General features: G+C 40.1%; 1 protein-coding gene across 1 annotated transcript in view; it reads left to right on the forward strand.

Annotated features, from left to right (window-relative positions):
* Positions 1 to 241: 241 nt before the first annotated feature.
* ephb3 (EPH receptor B3) overlaps positions 242 to 19,371 on the forward strand; it is a 33,448-nt gene continuing 14,318 nt past the window's right edge. The window contains exons 1-2 of the mRNA XM_002935148.5: positions 242 to 573; positions 19,106 to 19,170. Of these exons, the coding sequence (XP_002935194.1) occupies positions 519 to 573; positions 19,106 to 19,170 (120 nt within the window). The 5' untranslated portion in view covers positions 242 to 518. The remainder of the gene's footprint in view (positions 574 to 19,105; positions 19,171 to 19,371) is intronic.

Here is a 19,371-nt window from a genome sequence, read left to right on the forward strand (position 1 = left end):
CATCTCTTATCCATATAGATTTCCTCAATTGATTGACAAGCCATGCTGCGTTTCCATGGCTACGAAAAAGGAAACCAATAGAGCTGAGAGGCGGGGCGTTAGAACAACAAAGCCTGCCCAACTCAATTCATCTTTTTAACTTGGACACGCCTACAAATCTCTATAACCCACGTGCCTTGCGTAGAAAAAGGCGGAGCTTCCTACAGTATCCAATTACATTTGATAGAGGTGGCTGCTGACGGGGCACTGGGGCGTGACCGCCCGGAGATTGACACATTCCCCTTCCCCCAGTCCTGTGCTGTGGCTGCAGTGCGGGATCCGCCAGTCTGAGCTCGGGAGATACCCGAAAAACACTCTCGGGAGGGGGGGACGCAAAGGCTTGGATTTAACTGGCGTAAAGGCTAAAGCGACCCGAAAGGGCTTGAGTCTGGATACACACTCTGCAATTAGATAGCCGAATGAGTGGATAATCCCCTGCATTTGTACTGGCGGTGGTTCGGTCCGTTGGAAACCCAGAAATGGTCCCGGCTGTGTTCGTGATGCTGGCGCTGTCGGCAGTGCAAGGGCTGGAAGGTAAGAGCGCACCCATAGGTGTGAATACCGACACGGGCTGAGCGCGCATCCCGGTGCCTTTGTTTTAGGCAGCTCCATGCAGCGCCCGGGCACAAGCCCAAAGGGAATGATCAGAGGGACACGGTGGCTCCTACAGTGGCTTTGGCTAGTGTGGAAGTCACTCACTAGCCGCTTCCGTCCTCTCTCATTCACTCACTGAGCTTATTCTTATACTATCTGTCTTCTATCATTCTTATGAATTCTGTGTTCAGGGAGTTCCATGTCGGTGCGATTCAAATCGCATAGATTCAAACATATATGTACATACTTGCTCTCTCATTATGGGACATTACTTTCTGCCTGTGGTGCAGGGCCCCATATTTGAGGTGTTGGCAGAGCTCTGTTTAGCACAATTTATAAGAGTGCAGACATCTTTGTTTCTACCTCAGCTGCTGCTGCCCAAATAATGCCCATTCACTTGCATATACATCATCAGGGATGTCCTACCTGTGTCCCTTCAGCTCTTAGTCACAGGCCGGGGCCCACAGTAGATGATCATTTTGGTTAAACAGCAGCAGGAGGGCCACAGGTGGGAGAAGGCTCCATCAGGTGGTACAGCATAAGAGCTGGATATACATATACTCAGGGAAAATTCAATAAGATGGAGTAAGGAGAATTTGGAATCTACAAGACTAATGCAAAATAATTCTATAAAGAATGCAATATTTGCCAAAGCCTAAGTCCATTTGTGAATTCTGGTTTTGACTATTTCAGCATTAAATTGTCTCTTACTGTGCCTTTTTTGTAAATCTGGAGTATTTTGGCGAAGGTGGTGTAAAAAAGAAAACTGAAATGGCATTAAATTATTTGTAAATGTTGTTTAAGCAAAGATTGTTCTCGAGTTTAACATCAATTTCATACGAATGGCACTTTTGAGAAATTCCCTGCAGCTGTCATAACACACATATCCCATTTGTGCTATTCATCAGTCTCCAGCCTGTGGCAATTTTGCCGAACTATATTTTCCAGCATCATCTTAGGGCTATTGTGGAATGCCGGGATATGTAGTGCTACAGCAGTTGTTGAGCCCCAGGTTAAAGCAAACCACTTTATATCATCATGGCTAATAAGGTGCATTGGGATTATGAATACTGTTCTTATGCAGAATTTTGGGATGCCACGCTCATAGGAGTGTGGCTAGTAGCAAAGTTGCAATATGCCCCTTGACTTTTAAGCACGGTGTCACATGATAAGGTTTGCATAATTCCTGCTTAGTTTGGGACTTTGCTTTTCTGCATACTCTTACTAATTTTTGTACTATCTAGCATTATAAGTAGACATTGACTGTCACAGTCTGTAGGGAGGAGTAAGTGCGCAATAACTGGACAAACGCAATTCAGGGAACCCTATGGTCGTGCACCAGATATTACTTGGATTGCCCACTATGATACAGCTTTAGGCTTTACTAATACTGGTCCTATTGCTTTGCTGTTTCTGGCCTCCAGTATGGATCTGTAGCTTGTAATATATATTTTTGATCTGTACACCCTTTTACTGTACATCGCTGGGGAACACGTTTGCATGAAATACATGTTGTTAATAATAATAATGATATTCGAACCTGAGTTTGGAGCCGACTAGTTTATGTGTAGGCTTCAGTATACATTAAACCCCTGAATCCACATGCCTGAGGTGCATACTAAAGAGAAAGGAAGCTTTTTTTCCTTACAAAGCGTTGCAGCCGATGTTGAAAATTAGCTGCTTAACAAAATGTGTTTGTATCCCCAGACACAACTGTTAGCAGCATCTTTTTTCATGCAAATCAGTGTTAAGACTCCGGACAGTTTTCACAGGAGAATAAAGTGATGCTAGCCTTATGTCTTTTCATGTGCATATGTGTGTTTGTTTACTGGCCAAGGACAGGATAAGATTAATAAAAGTTGCCACAATGCCATGCATATATAGAAATACAGTCCTTCTTTCTTCTAGTATAAAGTTCTTTTCTTTGTGCACTGAAAAAAGAACAATGACTTTTTTCCTACTTTATACTATGAAGAGAGTTTGCATTCCAGTTGTCAGGACCCTTCCTGCAAATAAACAAATCAGCCAGGGGGGTCTGCAGTCTTAAACTTTATTTTTCCCTCAAGTAGGGAAGTGAGCCTGCTATAAAGTCCCTTTTAAACTACAGGAAAACTTTCTTACAGGCCATGCATAGATGAAAAATAGCTTTTACGAACAATTGAGAAAATACTTGTAAAACTGGAGTTAAGTTGGCTATACACATGCCAATATAATTGCACAAAACTTACGTTCATATGATTTTTGGACCATGTGGGGGTTCAGAATTAGTGTCCCCATAATTTTCATACCATGACGATAGGTCGTCTAGACGATCTGACAGGTTAGAAAATGTTGGACAGATAACGATAAAATCTGTGCATGTATTGTGTATCTGACGATATCCTTGGGGGACCTACAATGCATTTCCAGGAAGTCGCTTTCGTAACGACTGGTGTCTGCCTACTATTTCATATTCAGAACATCTTCCAATTTATCCTACAATTTCAGTCTGAATATTCGTTTTAGATCATTGCATTTAAACATACGATCGATATCCAAGCATTTGTTGGAAGAAGGCTAAAATCTCAACGTGTATAACTACCTTTACTGAGATTTTCAGTGCATGTATGTTGGACAGACAGTCATGACTGATGTTTGTTTATTATTTTTTTTTTTTGGTTCTGTGGATATCGGTGGGTTAGATGATCAAACATGTTTCAACATTTTATCTTCCGATGCACTGGAAGTCCTGACTGTTGGCCCAAATAAATGAAATTTTAGAAAGGTGGCCATCCTCTGTATGGCCCATTATACATTGTGTCTTTTTGTCAGATACCAGATACCAGTATTGGGGTTTAACGCATAGAGTCTCAAAGGCCTAGCGCTGAGAACCTATTTAAACATCTATTGGCCAGTGTATGGCCACTTTTAGATTAGGGCTGCCACCTAGCCAGTAAGAACAATACCCATTAATTGCAAAGACGTATAAAAGAGAAGAAAAGCCAGTATTTCTTTTCCCAAGGATGGTGGAAAACTAAGGACACAATGATATTCGTTCTGATTGGAGTCTTTATTTTTGCAGCTTTGTGATTTTGGTAAGCGGCTGAACAATTTCACGGCTTTCTGCGGGCCCTGAGTGAGCATGGTTATGTTTTGTGACAGGGGAGAGGGCTCCTTTCTCTGGGTGCAGAACAGCCATTCCAGTGGGTAATTGGCGAGGCTGAAGCAGAGAGAGGATTGTTGTGACTGACACTAATGCAGAAAGATCACCTATGCATGCCTGCCAGGCTGGCTTCTGAAATAAAACATTCTGAGGGGAAGGGATGGTGTTGGCTTTAATAAAATTTGACTGATTCTCACATATGCATTGAGCATGTTACTGATAGCAGCATTACTTATGTTAACATTAAAATGAATCAATCTTACTGAAAGCAAACAATATTGTAATGCTGCCTTTCTTTCTTGGATTTTTCTGATGCTATCTCTCCTAGGGCACATGTGAAGTCTTGCCAACGATATGATTGATACCCGTTTTATCTAAATCTGACACCTCATTGCATTTTAAAGTTTAATTTGCAAGGCTTTAATTTCCTCTGTTAACTCCCTTTGTCTGATATCCTATCACCGGCGCAAAGGCAATAGTTGCAGTGGGCAAGATAACGCTGCCTACCTCGGTTTATTTGTATTAGATCTTTGATAATGGCAGAGACAGGTTGGACAAAAGAAAACATTTGATTGACAAGAACTTCCTTATTTGGATTTCTCTCAAGACAGCAGAGTCCCCCACCTGGATGGGCATTAAAAGTTGTAGTTTAACAGCAGCTGTAGGGGGGTAGATCAGTCATCTTCTAAGTTTGACTCTCTAATTCTGGCTGGACTACAGCTCTGTTTCCCAAATACAGTAATATAGTTTACCTTTTGTTTTTGTGCATGTATTACTAATGTGGTTTTCTCCTAGAGACAGGCGTGTCCATCTCTAGGCCCCACGGCAAGAAACATGTTAGGTTTGCCCTCATTAAGGACTGTTGAGTCAGTCAAAATTCCTGAGTCACTAATGAGCTCACCGGAACTCACGTATAGATATCTATATAACCTGGCCAGTTTTGGCCATTTAGGCCAAGTGGCAACCACCTCTGACCTGCAGTAAGTGCTACATTGCAACAGGTGTAAATACTTGGGACTTTTGATCTGTGGCTGGTTTGTGATCATTAGGCTTCGGGCAAATATATATAATTTGTGGTTCTGTACTTCAAAGACTGGGAGTGGATTTCTTTACATAGTAAAGACTATGGAAGGCACCTCAAACTCAAATGGCATGGTGGACAGTACCTAGGGCCACAGCTATTTGAAGAGGAGCCATTTACACAACAGAGAAATAATATTATAGCATATAAAGGGATTAATAGAATTTGTTTCCCTGTTCTTGAGTTCATTATTGATGACATTCATATGAAAAACCTCTTGTATCTTACTGCTTCTCTTGCATCTTCCTTATTTGCCAGATTTATATAAAACATCCCCCAAAAAACAAAGAACTAATAATTTACTCACAGGAATATTTTACACTAATAGTGTAAAGGTTTGGTGCTACATTTCATTAGGTATGAGAAGAGTCTTGGGAGCCTTAGAAGAGGAAACCAGCAACATATTAGTTTGTCATGTCTTCTTTGTGGATTTTGCCAGCATTTTATGAGCATGATATTTAAGAAAAATGTATTAATCTTGGGCCAGCTGGGCAACTGGAGGCTGAGTTGCCATATTGATTGCTTTAAATGGATTGCCGACTTGTGTTTTAAGACATGCTGGTCACATCGATTATGAATTCAGTATGCTCAGTATTGTATGGGGCACAGTTCCAGTGCAATACAAAGAGCACTAGGAAAAATGTTGACTTAAGTTTTTTTTCACATAGTGATACATACTGAGTATGTGAATGTGGCTTATATTAGCGTATTTCACCTTGCAACTTTGTAATGATTTAATACAGTGTAGAGGATAAAAGACCAAGCAAAGTCTTGCAGCTGTATCAGCTTGTGTTTGCACATTCTTGTGGTGGCATGTTATTAGTGTTGTTTGTTGGGGGTTGCATACTCTCATGATTTTGGGATTGGAGATGGCCGATTGTTGTTCTGGTTTGATAATGATTTTGTGCGGTGGTGTTTGGAGGGATGGAGATGGTTATGCGCTTGTTATCTTGGTCTCCTGCTTTACTTTCTCTGAGCATATTTTCGTTTGCTTGATCTGGAGCTCTCCCTCATGTTCCATGTTAGTTTTCCTGCTTGTTTGGGCTTTTATGAAGTGTACAGTGAGATGGCTCGGCTGATTCTACACCCCCACCCCCCAACATGATGATTATACACAGTGTAGCCTGGTGCAATTCTGTATGGGCCTATAGTGAAATATGATCTTACCGGCCTGTGTACGAAGAAATTGAATTCAGTAAATTGCACAGCAGTGTGCTGTACGAAATATGTGGTGCAGTAACCTGGCAAGTCGGTAGATGCAGTCTTTTCTAAAACAAACATCAGTTTTAACCAGTTTTACTACAGAATTACAGGCCATATAGAACGAGACTGCTGTTTGTAGTGTGTGTCAACCTATGGGAATTCTCATGGTATTTTCCTTTTTTTTACCTTTTGCTAAAGCAGTAGTTCTGTTATCTTAATATGTCTGCACTAAATAAAGCAAGAGAATAATAGCAAGGCAGTGACAGCCTAATCAGACAGTTTTGTCGCTGCAACTCCCAGCATCCTCTTAATGTGAAAGCTGGGGGTTAAAGTTAAAAGGTTGAGTGATGCATGTATGATACAGCCGGGTTACTAATAATAAAATTATACCATACTGATAATTAAGTGTACTGCTCAGACAGACTGAGGGCCAAATAAATCAAATTTTAGGCAACTTCTGGCTTCTGTGCCTCCAGTTGATGTGTTGGAGCAGTTGGAGTGTTGTGAAGGATGCAGAAGGTCATTGTAAAGCCTAATGCAATCAGTTGGTGCTGCCATTTGTATTAGGTCTCTTCTTTCTCTGATAGTTATAAATGGCTTCTTCTGTATGATGGTCATTGTTGGGTCCACCAGCCTGGGCATGGGGAATGACTTTCTACCACAATGGATATTTTGTTTAAAATATGTCCTCCCCCTTGTTTTCTTAACACAGTATGGAAAAAGTTCTAGGCAGCCTCATATAATTTCCATCATGCACTAAATGCCCTGTAGGTATTACAATGGCGTAGGGCAACGGCACTCAGTTTCCACTTGTTCCAAATGTTTTGTCTCTGTTTTGTCAGATTAATGTCAAAACTCTATATATCTACCTATGCATAAATAATAATATCAGGAATAGCCTTGTGTGCCATTACGGCTTACAAAAATCCCAGCTCCCTTTATCCTATAATATCGCAATAAACACCATAGTGGCAATTGTCCAAGAATTTATGGGGGCGTCTGCTTTAACAGTATGTAAAATGCTGTCTTTGCTTGTGACTTATCACAATGTATAAAAATATGCAAGGTATTTTGCAGGGAACATGAAAGCTCTAATGTTATATACAAACATATGAAATAAAGTAGGAAGCCCCTGGAGGGTTGCATTTTGGTTCTTGGGTGCTCTCCTTGCCCAGGTAGGTCCATGTTGCTATTTAGCATTAGTGTTGTATCTGAACTTATTCACAGATTCACAGAATGGGCATAGTAGAACATCCAATTGTTTTTATTCATAAATTACTGTGCAAATTCCAGTAGTAAGACCTTTTTAGCCTATCAGTTAGTAAGTGTTTTGGGATAAATGTAAGGCTGCTTTCTTGTTTGAAATAACATTCTCATCATGTCAACTGTTTCCCAGTGGGACGCTGTGTTCTGATGTACCCAGGAGGTTTGTCTCTGCTGCGAGAGTTAACATTTTATTTTGCACTTGTTAAGAATATTAACTTGCCTTTTAGGGCTGTGACACACGGGGGGATTAGTCGCCCTCTACAGATCTCCCTTGTCGCGGGCAACTAATCTTCCCGAAATGCCATCCCACCGATGAAAATGTAAATTGCTGGTGGGGTGGCATACGCGGCGCTGTGATTTCCCAAAATTGCGGAAGTTGCCTTGAGAGGCGCCGCCTCTCCAACCTTTTTCTGGTCACCCCCAGGAGCTTGTGTTGCTCTCCAACTTCCTTATATTTAAATGTTATTCACGGGTTAAAAAGGTTGGGGACCCCTGATTTAAAGACTGTTAACCATTTAGAAATTTAACATAATTTAAACCTGTACTTGCTGAGAGTGGTGCTGAAAATGGCATGGGAGTTATAGACTAATGCCACATTGGGGAGACTTTCCAGGAGCTAAAAAATCCAGGAAGTTATTAAAAGTTCCCAAATTGGACTGGTGTGCTGCAAGTCGCACTGAGCTGTGGACATGACTGTTTTTCTGCACCCTTGTCATACTGGGCAGCTGTTTACTCAGAGGGAAACATGTCAAGTGTTGTCCTAATAGGGATATTTCAGGGGCTCGCCTCCTTGCACAGCCCCAGGTCATTATTTGTTATTTATTTGTATATGGCCAATAGCTCCTGTATCTCGGTTCAAACAAGGGAACATTTAAACCTAGCATTATAGCAGTTGCAACACATTAAGTTAATTTCAGCACATTATAATTAATTACAAGGAGCTAAGAGATCAAAGCTGTGATTCACTGCAAGGCATATACTTGCAGAACTCTGGGGAGTTGTATTGGGCGAGTCCCTCTTGCCTTGTGTGACATTAACAGTAAAGTGAGGCTGGCCTTGATCTAAAATAATATGTATATGATCAACTAACCCTGTGTAGTGGCATGCAGTATCTACCTTGAGCATTGGATAGTACACTTTTGTACTGTGATATGTAGGAGGTATATCACTGTTTAGATAACAATCCCTAATGCCAATCAGAGCCTTTTGTTGTCCACTGGCAGTATGGGTTATGCAAATGTGCCACCATCCATTATTTCCCAATATCTTTTAGTGGTCACAAATTATGGTTTGCACAGAAGGAGGTCTGAAATCAGGGCTGTGGAGTCGGTAGATAAATTCTCCGACTCCTCAGTTTCTGATACTTCCGACTCCTCTGTTTTTAATATGTTAATGTATTTTATACATTCATACAGTCAATGAAAAGCATTCTTGATGGTCACTCAACGTGTTGGTTTATGCACTGTGTGCATTGGGCTTTATTCTTATAGCAGAGAAGTAATTAATTATGTTTGTGAATTGGGACATTTAAACTTGCTTTATTTTTTTTTTTTATTCCCATTGAAATTTAGTAGGAGTCGGAGTCGGTTCTTTTTTTGCCGACTCCGACTCCAGGAACTTAAAATTGCCTCCGACTCCTTGACTCCGACTCCACAGCCCTGTCTGAAATCATTAGGAACTGTAGTGGGGGGAGCAATTCGTTCTGCTTTAATGGCTGGGTTGCAGTTGCCAAATCTATTAAAATGACATAGGGCTAGGCCAAATGATACACAGGGAATTAGCTGGTGTGAAAAACTATTATGGTACCTATCACTGTTAGATAATTCTAGTGACAAATCTGCAAATAGTTCTATTCAGTCCTTCACATTGAAATGTGTTTTGTTCTGAGCAATTCCTGACCAATTGCCCTGGTTAGCTTTTTTCCTTAAATAACTGTTGAGCAAGTGTTAATGGCTACTATACAGCGTTCTGCAATTTTACAGGCGGTTAGTAATTTTGTGCTTGCTTGAGAGTTTTTCCCCTCATAATCGGGACCCTGTGTTTACTTCCTCCTGATGAGAAGAGAACAGTCTAGTGATGTTTGTTGGCAAAGGTTTCCCATAGTGTCCTGCTGACCCCCAGTCACTCGCTCTCTGTGGAAGGCACAGTCATTCTATTGTTTGCAGTGTTGTTAAAAGAGGAAAAAACCTTAATCATCTAAATTAGCCGAGAGAGAGGGGAATGGAAACAAGCAATTCTATGCCAGCTGAAAGCTGATAATTGTATGTAGATTGGAAATGATAGGGAAATTACACAGTTAATGCAGATAGTTGTGAATAGTAAACAGAAAGATTAATAAAAACCAATTAAAATAAAAAAGGAAGCCTGATGATTTTCCTTTAGATTCTGGCAGGTAGAAAGGGCAGGGTTTTTCACAAGGATGTTATCTCCCTAGAGTAATAAATCAGTGAGCTCCTTTTGTGGTGCTGCATGTAAGGTGTTGCTTTATCAGATACGGAGTTTCTCTATCTTTGTCTCGTGAGCTAGGTGTTTGCTAATGATTACCCTACATCCTGCTAATAAATACTAGTCCATAGCCCCGTATAACTAACTACCCTGTCTCCATTGCATTGCTTACATAGTACATATCGTATTTCTGACTGGAATTTGTGTCTGTGTGGTATTTACACTTTATATTGTATCAAACAATAGTAGGGTTGATAATGTTTTTATGTAATGCTTACAGTGCGCTATCATTATACAGATTACTAGGTTATGCGTGGGAAACTTATGGGGAAGTCAGACCTGCTGCTACATTTCGGGTGTTAGTGGGAGCCATTACTACCAGTTTCCTCAGCCAGGGGCAATGAGAGCTGAGAGGCTACAGGCCTGACATTCCTGCGCGAGGGCTATTTAAGGACTGCTATGGAGGGATCCTTGTGCGCACTCACAGAGAATAAGGGTTCTGTTTATGTTCTGGCAGTGACTCATCTTTTCTGGAGTTTCTTTCTTGGTAATAGTTACAGATGTGCCAGGTCACGGGTAACACCCCTTCCTCACCTCCTAGCTTTGTTCAATGTTCAGAAAGAAATGGGAACTTGGGGAGGGCTTATTAACGTTACACCTAGGTGTTGCGTGTCTGGAGTTTCTCTGGCGGAGAAAACACAAGATTAGCACGATCCTTGTAAATTGTTAGAATGTAGATTTCATAGCAATCTTTGGGATCGGTTGGATTCAGTTCAGTCAAAAACAGATACAGAATAATTCAGGCCATGATTTACATGAAGTTAAAGAGATTTGGGGAGTGGTCTTTATGGTTCGGTATGTGCACACGCAGCGTCATGCTGCTCTCTGGCAGTCTTCCCGGTGGAGCAGCTTCTTTGAGGGTTAAACATGTCATGGCATTTTTTTAATTACTAATTTATGCATCATTTCCCATGAGAGGGGGAATCACTAACTGCCACTGGGAGCAGCGGGGGTTCCTTGGTGGTTACTACCTAGCACTGAAACAGCAGATCCTATGCTTGACGTATTTCTAACAAAGTCCGCTTGTCTTTGCTCTGACGGGAGGTTAAACTCCCAATTCCAGATTTTCTGTTTCTGGTCCATACCTTTTCTGGTGCCTTTGAAGGAGCTGCTTGTGAGATTCTTGGTGTAGCCCGCATGAGGGAAAATCCATGGGATTAAAGAAATACCTATATAATGGTGTGTGTCTGTCTCTCTGGCTAAAAGATCTGATCAAAGTTCACCGGCCGGGATGGGAAAACAAGGAAAGCACTCAGTGTTAAAAGGTGCCCATTCTCCCATCACTTATGTAGCAACGTTGGTATGTTTGCAGTCAATATGGATTGCAATACAGTAATATTCAGCTGTTGTATCTGTTTTTCATCAGCTTTGAAGCTGCCTTTAACCCCCTAGTAGTTGGTGCCTGGTCTATCCACTCTGTGTGTGGCCAGACATCAGTTTGCAACAGAAATATGTTTAATGCTGAGCTGGCAGGACTGTCACTGTTTCTCATTTTTATTTGGCTGTTTAAAAACCACAAAATCATATAAGGCACCTGTGTTTTAAAGGGGCAGTAGAAAAACTAGAAAATTGGAAGCTCTGAATGGCTTTTCTTGTTTAATAGCACTCCCAAATATTAAAAAATAGTTGCTATAAAGTATTGCTGAAACTATTATTCATCAGAACCACGGTTCATTACAATTGTTTATCAGAGCATCTGATATGGGTGCTACTGAGTGCCATTTAATAGACTGCTGTGAACCCTATGCTCTAAAAACAATTATAGAAACATTATGTAAAGCAAAAAAAAAAATTAATGGAAACAGATAGTTAACATTTTTTATTGTAGTATAGTGAATTAGGGTATATCTAGAATTGTACCTCAGGTTTATATGAAGTTACAGCAGCAGCTAGGTCTGATATATTGTGAATATCAATAGAAGAGCTCTGTATAGGTTATCCCATGCAGAGTACTTTGTAAGCTTTTTTTGTTTCAGAAATCCTGCACCTAGCTCTCTCTTTTTTTTGTCTGTGTGCAGTATAGTCCCTTCATGTATTTGCCACGTGTACCTCATTGGCTCAGTATAATTAAAGGGAAAATACCCCACCTATATAAGGCTTGTTTTTCAGTAAAGCAGCTTGAAAGTAGATTTGGAGGAGCAGTTTTCTTTTGTCCTTAGCATGCCTTTTTCAGGGATCTGTGATCCATTCTGGTAAAGCCAGCAGGAAGTGACAGTTCCAAGCTAAATCTTTTCTTTCAGTTAAAACCATGTGGGTCAGCTGGTTTTTCCTTCATGTAGACTGATTCTCAAAAGATCGTACTTTAAGAACTATATTTTATTTAAATGTCTGGTACTTTGAAATCTGCCCTGCTTTGGTTGTCAGTGATGATTTTAATTCAATTAAACCTGGGATCTTAGATTGTACTGACCTGTATTTAGGGAATTAAAGACTATAGATTTTTTTTTGCTGAGTAAAAGGTGCTCCTGTGTCTGAGTGGCACTCAATTACAAAGTTACCGCTAAGTATATTCAAGCAAGCATTGTAGCATTTTTCATGATAATGTTGCCACTATTTTACCCATACAGAGGAAGCAGTATACCTGCTTTTTTCAGTCAATATGAAGGAAAGTAAAACACTTGCTTCCTTTATTAATGTTCTTTCAGAACAATTCACTTGTCTCTCTATCTTTCGTGCCTATATCCATATGCTTGTTTTATAGTGGTTGCCTTCTTCAGAAAGCCACCCAAGTATATAATGGGCTCATACCCTCAGGTATTTTTATGGACTTTTTCAGTAAAGAGAGCACATGATGATTGGGTGGTGGGTGCAGCTCAAACACAGAACCTGCAGCTGTTCTACTCGAGCTTCTCTTGACCTTTACTAAAGACACACAGAGCAACTAGTAGCACATACTTGTCTCTGCTACTAAAAAAGACAATACTGATCTTTTATTGATAATTGTCTCTACGTGTGTTTTTAGCAGAGGCAATTCTCGGTATTGTCTATGGCAATATGGAGTATTTGGAGTTTTTTTTTGTGGCCATGAAAAGTAGCTCAGTGTGTCTTCACTCTAAAGTGTAGCAGGCACAAGACCAGTGTTCCTGCTGCAACAGTGACCAAGCTAAAAATGCATTGGACTTAAGCTGGCCATACACGCACTGATAGTACGATCGTACGAAACCCATTATATTCGGTGTGTGTATGGCGGATGGATGATATGACCAATATTGCATCAGATATTGGTCTTCTTGTCGATCAGGCGAGCAAAATGATTTTGATTGGGCACCATTGAAGGCCCTAAGCAAAATCTTCGTTTAGGGCTGAATCGTTGGGTGGAGGTAGAATCCCTATTGTTTCTACCTCCATATCGGACAATTCAGCCCTGAACATCAGTGGAAAGGAAAGAACGATCTTATTGTTATTGGTATGTGTATGGCCGCCTTTATGCTTTGCAGACATTCAGTGTGTAATAGGGGCATATAAAAATGCTACCATTCTAAACACAACTAGTACAATTCTAATACAATCTAGTTCATTGTAATACAAATATTGTATTTAGAATGCACTGGGCTGTAGTGATTGTACATACAATATAAACAGAGGCAGTGTCTCTGCAGCTCATCTTCCACTGTAAGAGACATTTTCTGCATTAGCCTCTAACAGGGGATGATGAGTATTGTATTGTAGCCACTAAAGTACTCCCCATAACGGTATAAAAACACATTCATCCAAAATGGTGGAGGGTACTGCTGTTAAGCTGCTAGAAAAATAGAGTAAGCTGGAAAAGCTTATTTTAGTCATGTGACTTGCATTCATTTTAAATTCCTTTTATTTTCTTTGCCTGCTCAAAAAGTCTGTGGACTCTCTTCTCTCTGCTCTACTAACCTTAACTGTCTATAGGGCTCTGTGGGGAATAGCCCTTAAATCTGTGCCAATTTAATTAGCAGAGGGAGAGCGATAAGTAAACAAAGGCAAATTGCTTGAGAATACAAGAGTCGGGAACATATAATTTTAAGCACACTGGCAGTTGTTAAACTGAAAACGGCCTAACGCCAAGGCGCTTTATTAAGGGAAATAGGGCTTAGAAAATGCATGGTCAATAAGAGTATATAAAATTAAATGGAAGTCATGCTTTAGCCTGTGTGTGTATATGTGTGTGTATGTGTATATATGTATATATATATATATGTCAGAAATCTGCACTAGCTACACTACAAAAAATCTGAGTTTAATTAGAAAATTGTACCTTATGCCATTCAAATTACAAAAATAAATTGCTGCAGTCTATTTATTGCCACACTATATAAAAAAATTGATCGTTCTGCATTGTCTAGAGATTAGCCACCCTGGTAGTGTGAGATTGTTATGATGATGGCAAAAATGCCCTGTTTCCAAACAGCAAGCAAAGAAGACTTGATTACTTTTCCTAGAGGTGGAGTCGATAACACTAAATAAATAAATAAATAAATAAGTATAATAAATATTAATTAGAACTGCAAATGCCTTCTATCACCTTCACCTCTAGGAAAAGTAACCATGCCTTCTTTGCTTGCTGTTCAGCAACAGGTCTTCATTTTTGCCCCATCATAAAAGTCTTCGAATGCCAGGGCAGCCCTCCCGCCCCATTCACTTCTGTCCCCCCTGCCCTATATGATCCCTATAATATTGCCACACTATGTTCAATTTAATTAACCTAACAGTGTTAATTTAGGGTGGATTGAGAGGGTGGGTAAAAGGGGGGTCCAAACACTGAAATTCTCCCCAGCCATGTACTCAGTAACTGTTGTGGGAGCCAAAAAATCTAAAACTGAAGTGCAATATAATCTTTCCAACACGATCATAGTTTATATTCCATTTTCTAGCAAATGTCTCTCAGTTCTCCTGTAGGTAAGGGGGGACTAGGGGGGTTGTGCTTGAGCTTTATCGACTGGGCCACTGCATAGTTTTTACATTGCAAAAGACAGTTTTCAGGGAGGAATGGCTCAGCCGCAAAGCATTTTCTCCCTCATCCTCTGTGTAATGAGGTCTGCACACATATGTCACAGTGTTAGTGTGAATCTTGAAGGCATGAAATTAACAATGTTCTTTAATCTGTGTTGAGCTCCAAGTATTTTTTTTTTTGCCTTACTCTCTTGATTAGTAATTCTCATATATATATATATATATATATATATATATATATATATATATATATATATATATATATATATATATATATATATATATATAGTGTGTGTGTTTATATTGTTTGTTGGTATGCACAATTATGTATGCTCCTCCCCCTCCCTCATGGGGCTCTTTTGTGAGCTGTCCTGCAGGGAGGGGGAGCCCCCTGGGACTGTCAGATGAAGGGGGGGGGGCAGTGTTAGGATTAGCTTTCCCTGTTTTACACAGCAATCTGCCCCAACTTAAGTTCTTTCTTTTCTTTCTTTTTTTTTTTAATGAGAAAAATGTGTCCAAGTTGAAACCAAGCCAGAGAGTCAGGACTTACAGTGAAACATTATGTTGCACAGAGGAAAAGTTCTTCTCCTGGCCATGGAAGCACTAAAGGGACGTATTAGTGTGGGTGCATGATGTGTAATTTTACCTGTGTAATTCCAGCTATATATTTAACACCTTACACAATTACAGCACAGGAAAGAAGCCCTGTACTTCTTAACTGGAGACAGCCAATCAGGTGATAATTATAGAATGGCACTTAAGCAAATGACCTGTGGCTCACTGTTCTTGCCTTTATGTGAGGGTTTGTTTTGCTATGTACACACTTGGGGCACAAGTCTATAATATAAAATTTTAACAGAGACTGAAAAAGGCATGTCCATTAAGTACAACCCTTCACTAACATAATACCTCATTGAATTTCATTTATCCATAAGATGGCAACCCCCCTCCCTTCTAAAGCAGCCTTAGATTTGCCTCAGAAAAAAAAAATTCCTTCCGGGCTCCAAGAAAAATCAGTGGGACTAATCCCTGGATCAACAGAACATACGATTAGCTGCACTATGACAACCATTGTTGGGAAAGACCCACATGAGATCCATTAGTATGATTAAATTAAAGGATCCAAAGAATAGAAAAAGCCAGCAGCTTATTAGGTGGGGTAGGAAGAAGCTGTAAGAATGATCTAGGAATACCATCCCATGAATAATTGATTAACTTGCCATTTAGTATTTTCACTTGCCATATTAATATATTTATTCCATCCTTGCATGAATGTACAGTTTGTTATTTTGTAAAGGGACATACATGCTGGTTATCATGATCACACAGACTCTTCTTACTAGAAATTCCTTTTATATATGAATCAACTTTTCTTTCCAAAGCCGTGGACACAAACTTAGCTTTCTAGACCAAGTTGCCAGCTTATTCGTCCAAGTAATGGTGCCTTGCCAACACGCCTGTCGAACAATATCTAGCCGAAAATTAGCCAGCTATCAATCAGGCAGTTTTAAAAACCCATCAGGTCGAGGGCCACATTGGCTCGTTGATGTGGGGGTCCTTGCCTTGACAACCTGCATTTATTATTGTTGTGATCCAGTCAGCCAGATATCACCCAGCTTAATGTGGGCATATTGGGGAAACATCCACTTGGTGAATTAGAAAGCATGGCAGTTTAAACAGAAACTGGATGAATAGTTTGGGCTTTGACATGTATCTTTGCACACCTGCTTTGTTAAGTCACTATTTTCTCTATGCTTTGTCATGGCCACCATAATAGTATATAATACCTCTCCCTGTTGGGGTGTGATTTTCCACATTAAACATTATAAGAATGTTGCCGAACAACTTCTGTGGGAGAAATGCTCTTAAAATAAAAATAATTTAAAAGGGAGGTAGAACCTGTTTTATTAGCAGAAGTTTTCTTTCCTGTATTTTACCTTTAATAGACCTTGGAGTATAGGGCCATAGGTTCTCATGCACTGAAAATTAGCTTGTTATACTTCTTAGCCAAAATTTCCTTTTTGTGTGCCTTTTCTGAGGTGTCCTTCATAGACTGAATGTAACAGAAGCATTTATATTTGTTCATTCAGTTTGTGCTGATAATGTGCCAGGCTGATACATACTACCTGTACTGCTACTGATATCTTTGCTTTCTGCAAAGATACCAGTAGTGGTCAATTTTAATTTGTTCACAAATTTTTAAATGGAATTTTCTTCCAGCTAAATAATATTGAAAATATTTGTGAACCAGGGTAATTGTTGCTGAGTGCCCTTTCAAACAGTCCAAGTGAACTTACATACAAAATTCCAAGCTACGTAAGGTGTAACTTACTAAATGGAAGCATGATGACCATTTGCAGGGGTCATTTTTTGCCCCCGATTGCAGTTGCTTGAGGGTGCCATATTGCTAAAATTTATATACAGATCTGGTTTCTATAGGAGAAGAACATATGTTTTTATATAAACAACATTATACCTTTAAATCCTACTTGCTATTTCTTAGAATAAATACTTTATCATCCTTCTGTCTTCACCATTTATTGTAAAACAGTTAAACAGAAATGTATAAATATGCCTTATTTCTTTTCACGTAGGAACCGTTTGTACCCTAGCTATGTATTGTATAGTTCTTTCCCTCAGAAGCGTGAGCTTGGTCACTAGTCAGCTGCTGCTGACCTGACCTCCAGTCTCTGTGGGTGATCTGTTAGGCACCATTCTATACATTTGTTTCTAGAGTGCAGAGGTTGCAGGGCTGCCTCTGAATTGGACATTTATCTAGGGGAAGGCAGATGTTGCTGAGCTCACTTTGGAAAAGGATTTAGGAGTAGTACTTGCATAATCCTAAGTGCACCTCCTCTCCTTACATACCAGCAGAGATAAATGCAAAAGCGATTTCTTCACAGGGAATTAAGGGAGGGTGACTCTAGAAAGGCCAGTTTGTACTCTTGGGATACAGCCATTCCTTGTGTTAATTCTTAAAGCAGTGAGTCCTAACACTTTTCCAGTATGCTGACCCCATTTCAACCTCCAGACATTTTATGGTCTCCCATATGTTACTGGAGTTTGTGCAGCCACATGCTGCCATGATACCACACAAAGTAAACAAGCAAAAATAAATCAACTTGTGAAGTGCACTCGGGGTCGGGCTGGGGGGGGGGGGGTGCAGGGCCCACCAGGGCTGCCGCCCCAGGGGCCCTGCACCCCCAAGGAACCCCCACCGGCTGTGTCCCCCTCAGGTGCCCCGCCACTCCCCCTTAAATCCAGTGGCCAGGGGAGCAGTAACGGGGATTGGGTCTATGCCACCAGGGCCCACCTGGTTTTTTCTGGTATTCCAGCAGCCCAGTCAGACCCTGAGTGCACTGCAAGCGCCTCTTGAAAATATATGATCCCAGCCTAATGTACAGAGGCAGTGATGTTATCTGATGACCACACTGGTATGATGATGAGGTCTTAAGTAGGGCAAATGATCATATTGCACCCACACATATAACAATATCTGGCCAGTTTAATTAAAACAAGCAAGTTCACCAAACAGGCTAATATGTAGCCTGTTGCACAGATTGGTCATATGCAGTCTGTTGACACAAGCTGATGACCACACACAGATGGTGCATCCAAAATGGCTGAAGACACCAGTGCTTATGGTGATTTTGGCTAACCACCATTTGTTGTTTAATGGTGGGGCCTATTTATTATGCTGTGTAAAATAAAATTTGACAAAAAAAACAGTTTAAAAAGCTATGTAAAATAAATGTAGAAGTTTGCAGTCCAAACGCCTAAAAAAATGACACCTATTTTACACCGTTCTTTTCACAGCATAATAATTTTGCCTCTTAATGTGATAAGGATAATGAATGGTGCCCGACTAGTCATTGGAATCTTGTGAATTGCAAAAATTAACTTAACCTATCAGTTAAGGGTTATTTATTTTTTTCTATAAAATTGTCCAACTATTGTGTATTGATTGACCTCTAAAAGAATCATTTTGAATATTCAGTGTGCTGGCTTCCACCTATACCGGTGGAAGATCATTGGTAACATCTTGTTATAGCTGTGCATCTACATTGTCAGCCCAACTGCTGAATGGCAGGCTTTCTGTAGTTTGGCCATTCACTTATGGCAGTAAGGCCATATGACATCTTTGCTTCATTCGGTATATGGGCAACACAAAAGGCAGTAAAAGAGCTCTGTCTCATGTCAGAGAGCAGAATCTTTAAGGCATTGTTTTTCAAAATTGTATCCAGAGGGGGTTTATGTTCTATAATGTACTGGATAAATATAATGTTTGTAGGAACATGTTTTGGGCTTTTTGTGTGACTCTCCAGTGTAACAGCTTATATTCTTATTTTCAGAGACTCTGATGGACACAAAATGGACAACATCAGAATTAGCATGGGTTGCATACCCAGATTCAGGGGTGAGTTTGAACTTTTTTTATCTAAAGGTGTGCACACTCTCTTGCAATTTAATCTTAGTTATACCCTATCAGTTACCTCTCTCTTTTTTTTTTTTTTTTTTTTTTTTCCTCCAGTCCTTCTTTCTTTTTGCATCATTTGTTCTGCTGGTGCCTAAAACTTTCCCTTGTATCTACTTGCGATGTACAATTACTTCGATCTGC

The sequence above is a fragment of the Xenopus tropicalis genome, chromosome 5 (assembly GCF_000004195.4).
Source record: "Xenopus tropicalis strain Nigerian chromosome 5, UCB_Xtro_10.0, whole genome shotgun sequence".
Taxonomy (NCBI): domain Eukaryota; kingdom Metazoa; phylum Chordata; class Amphibia; order Anura; family Pipidae; genus Xenopus; species Xenopus tropicalis.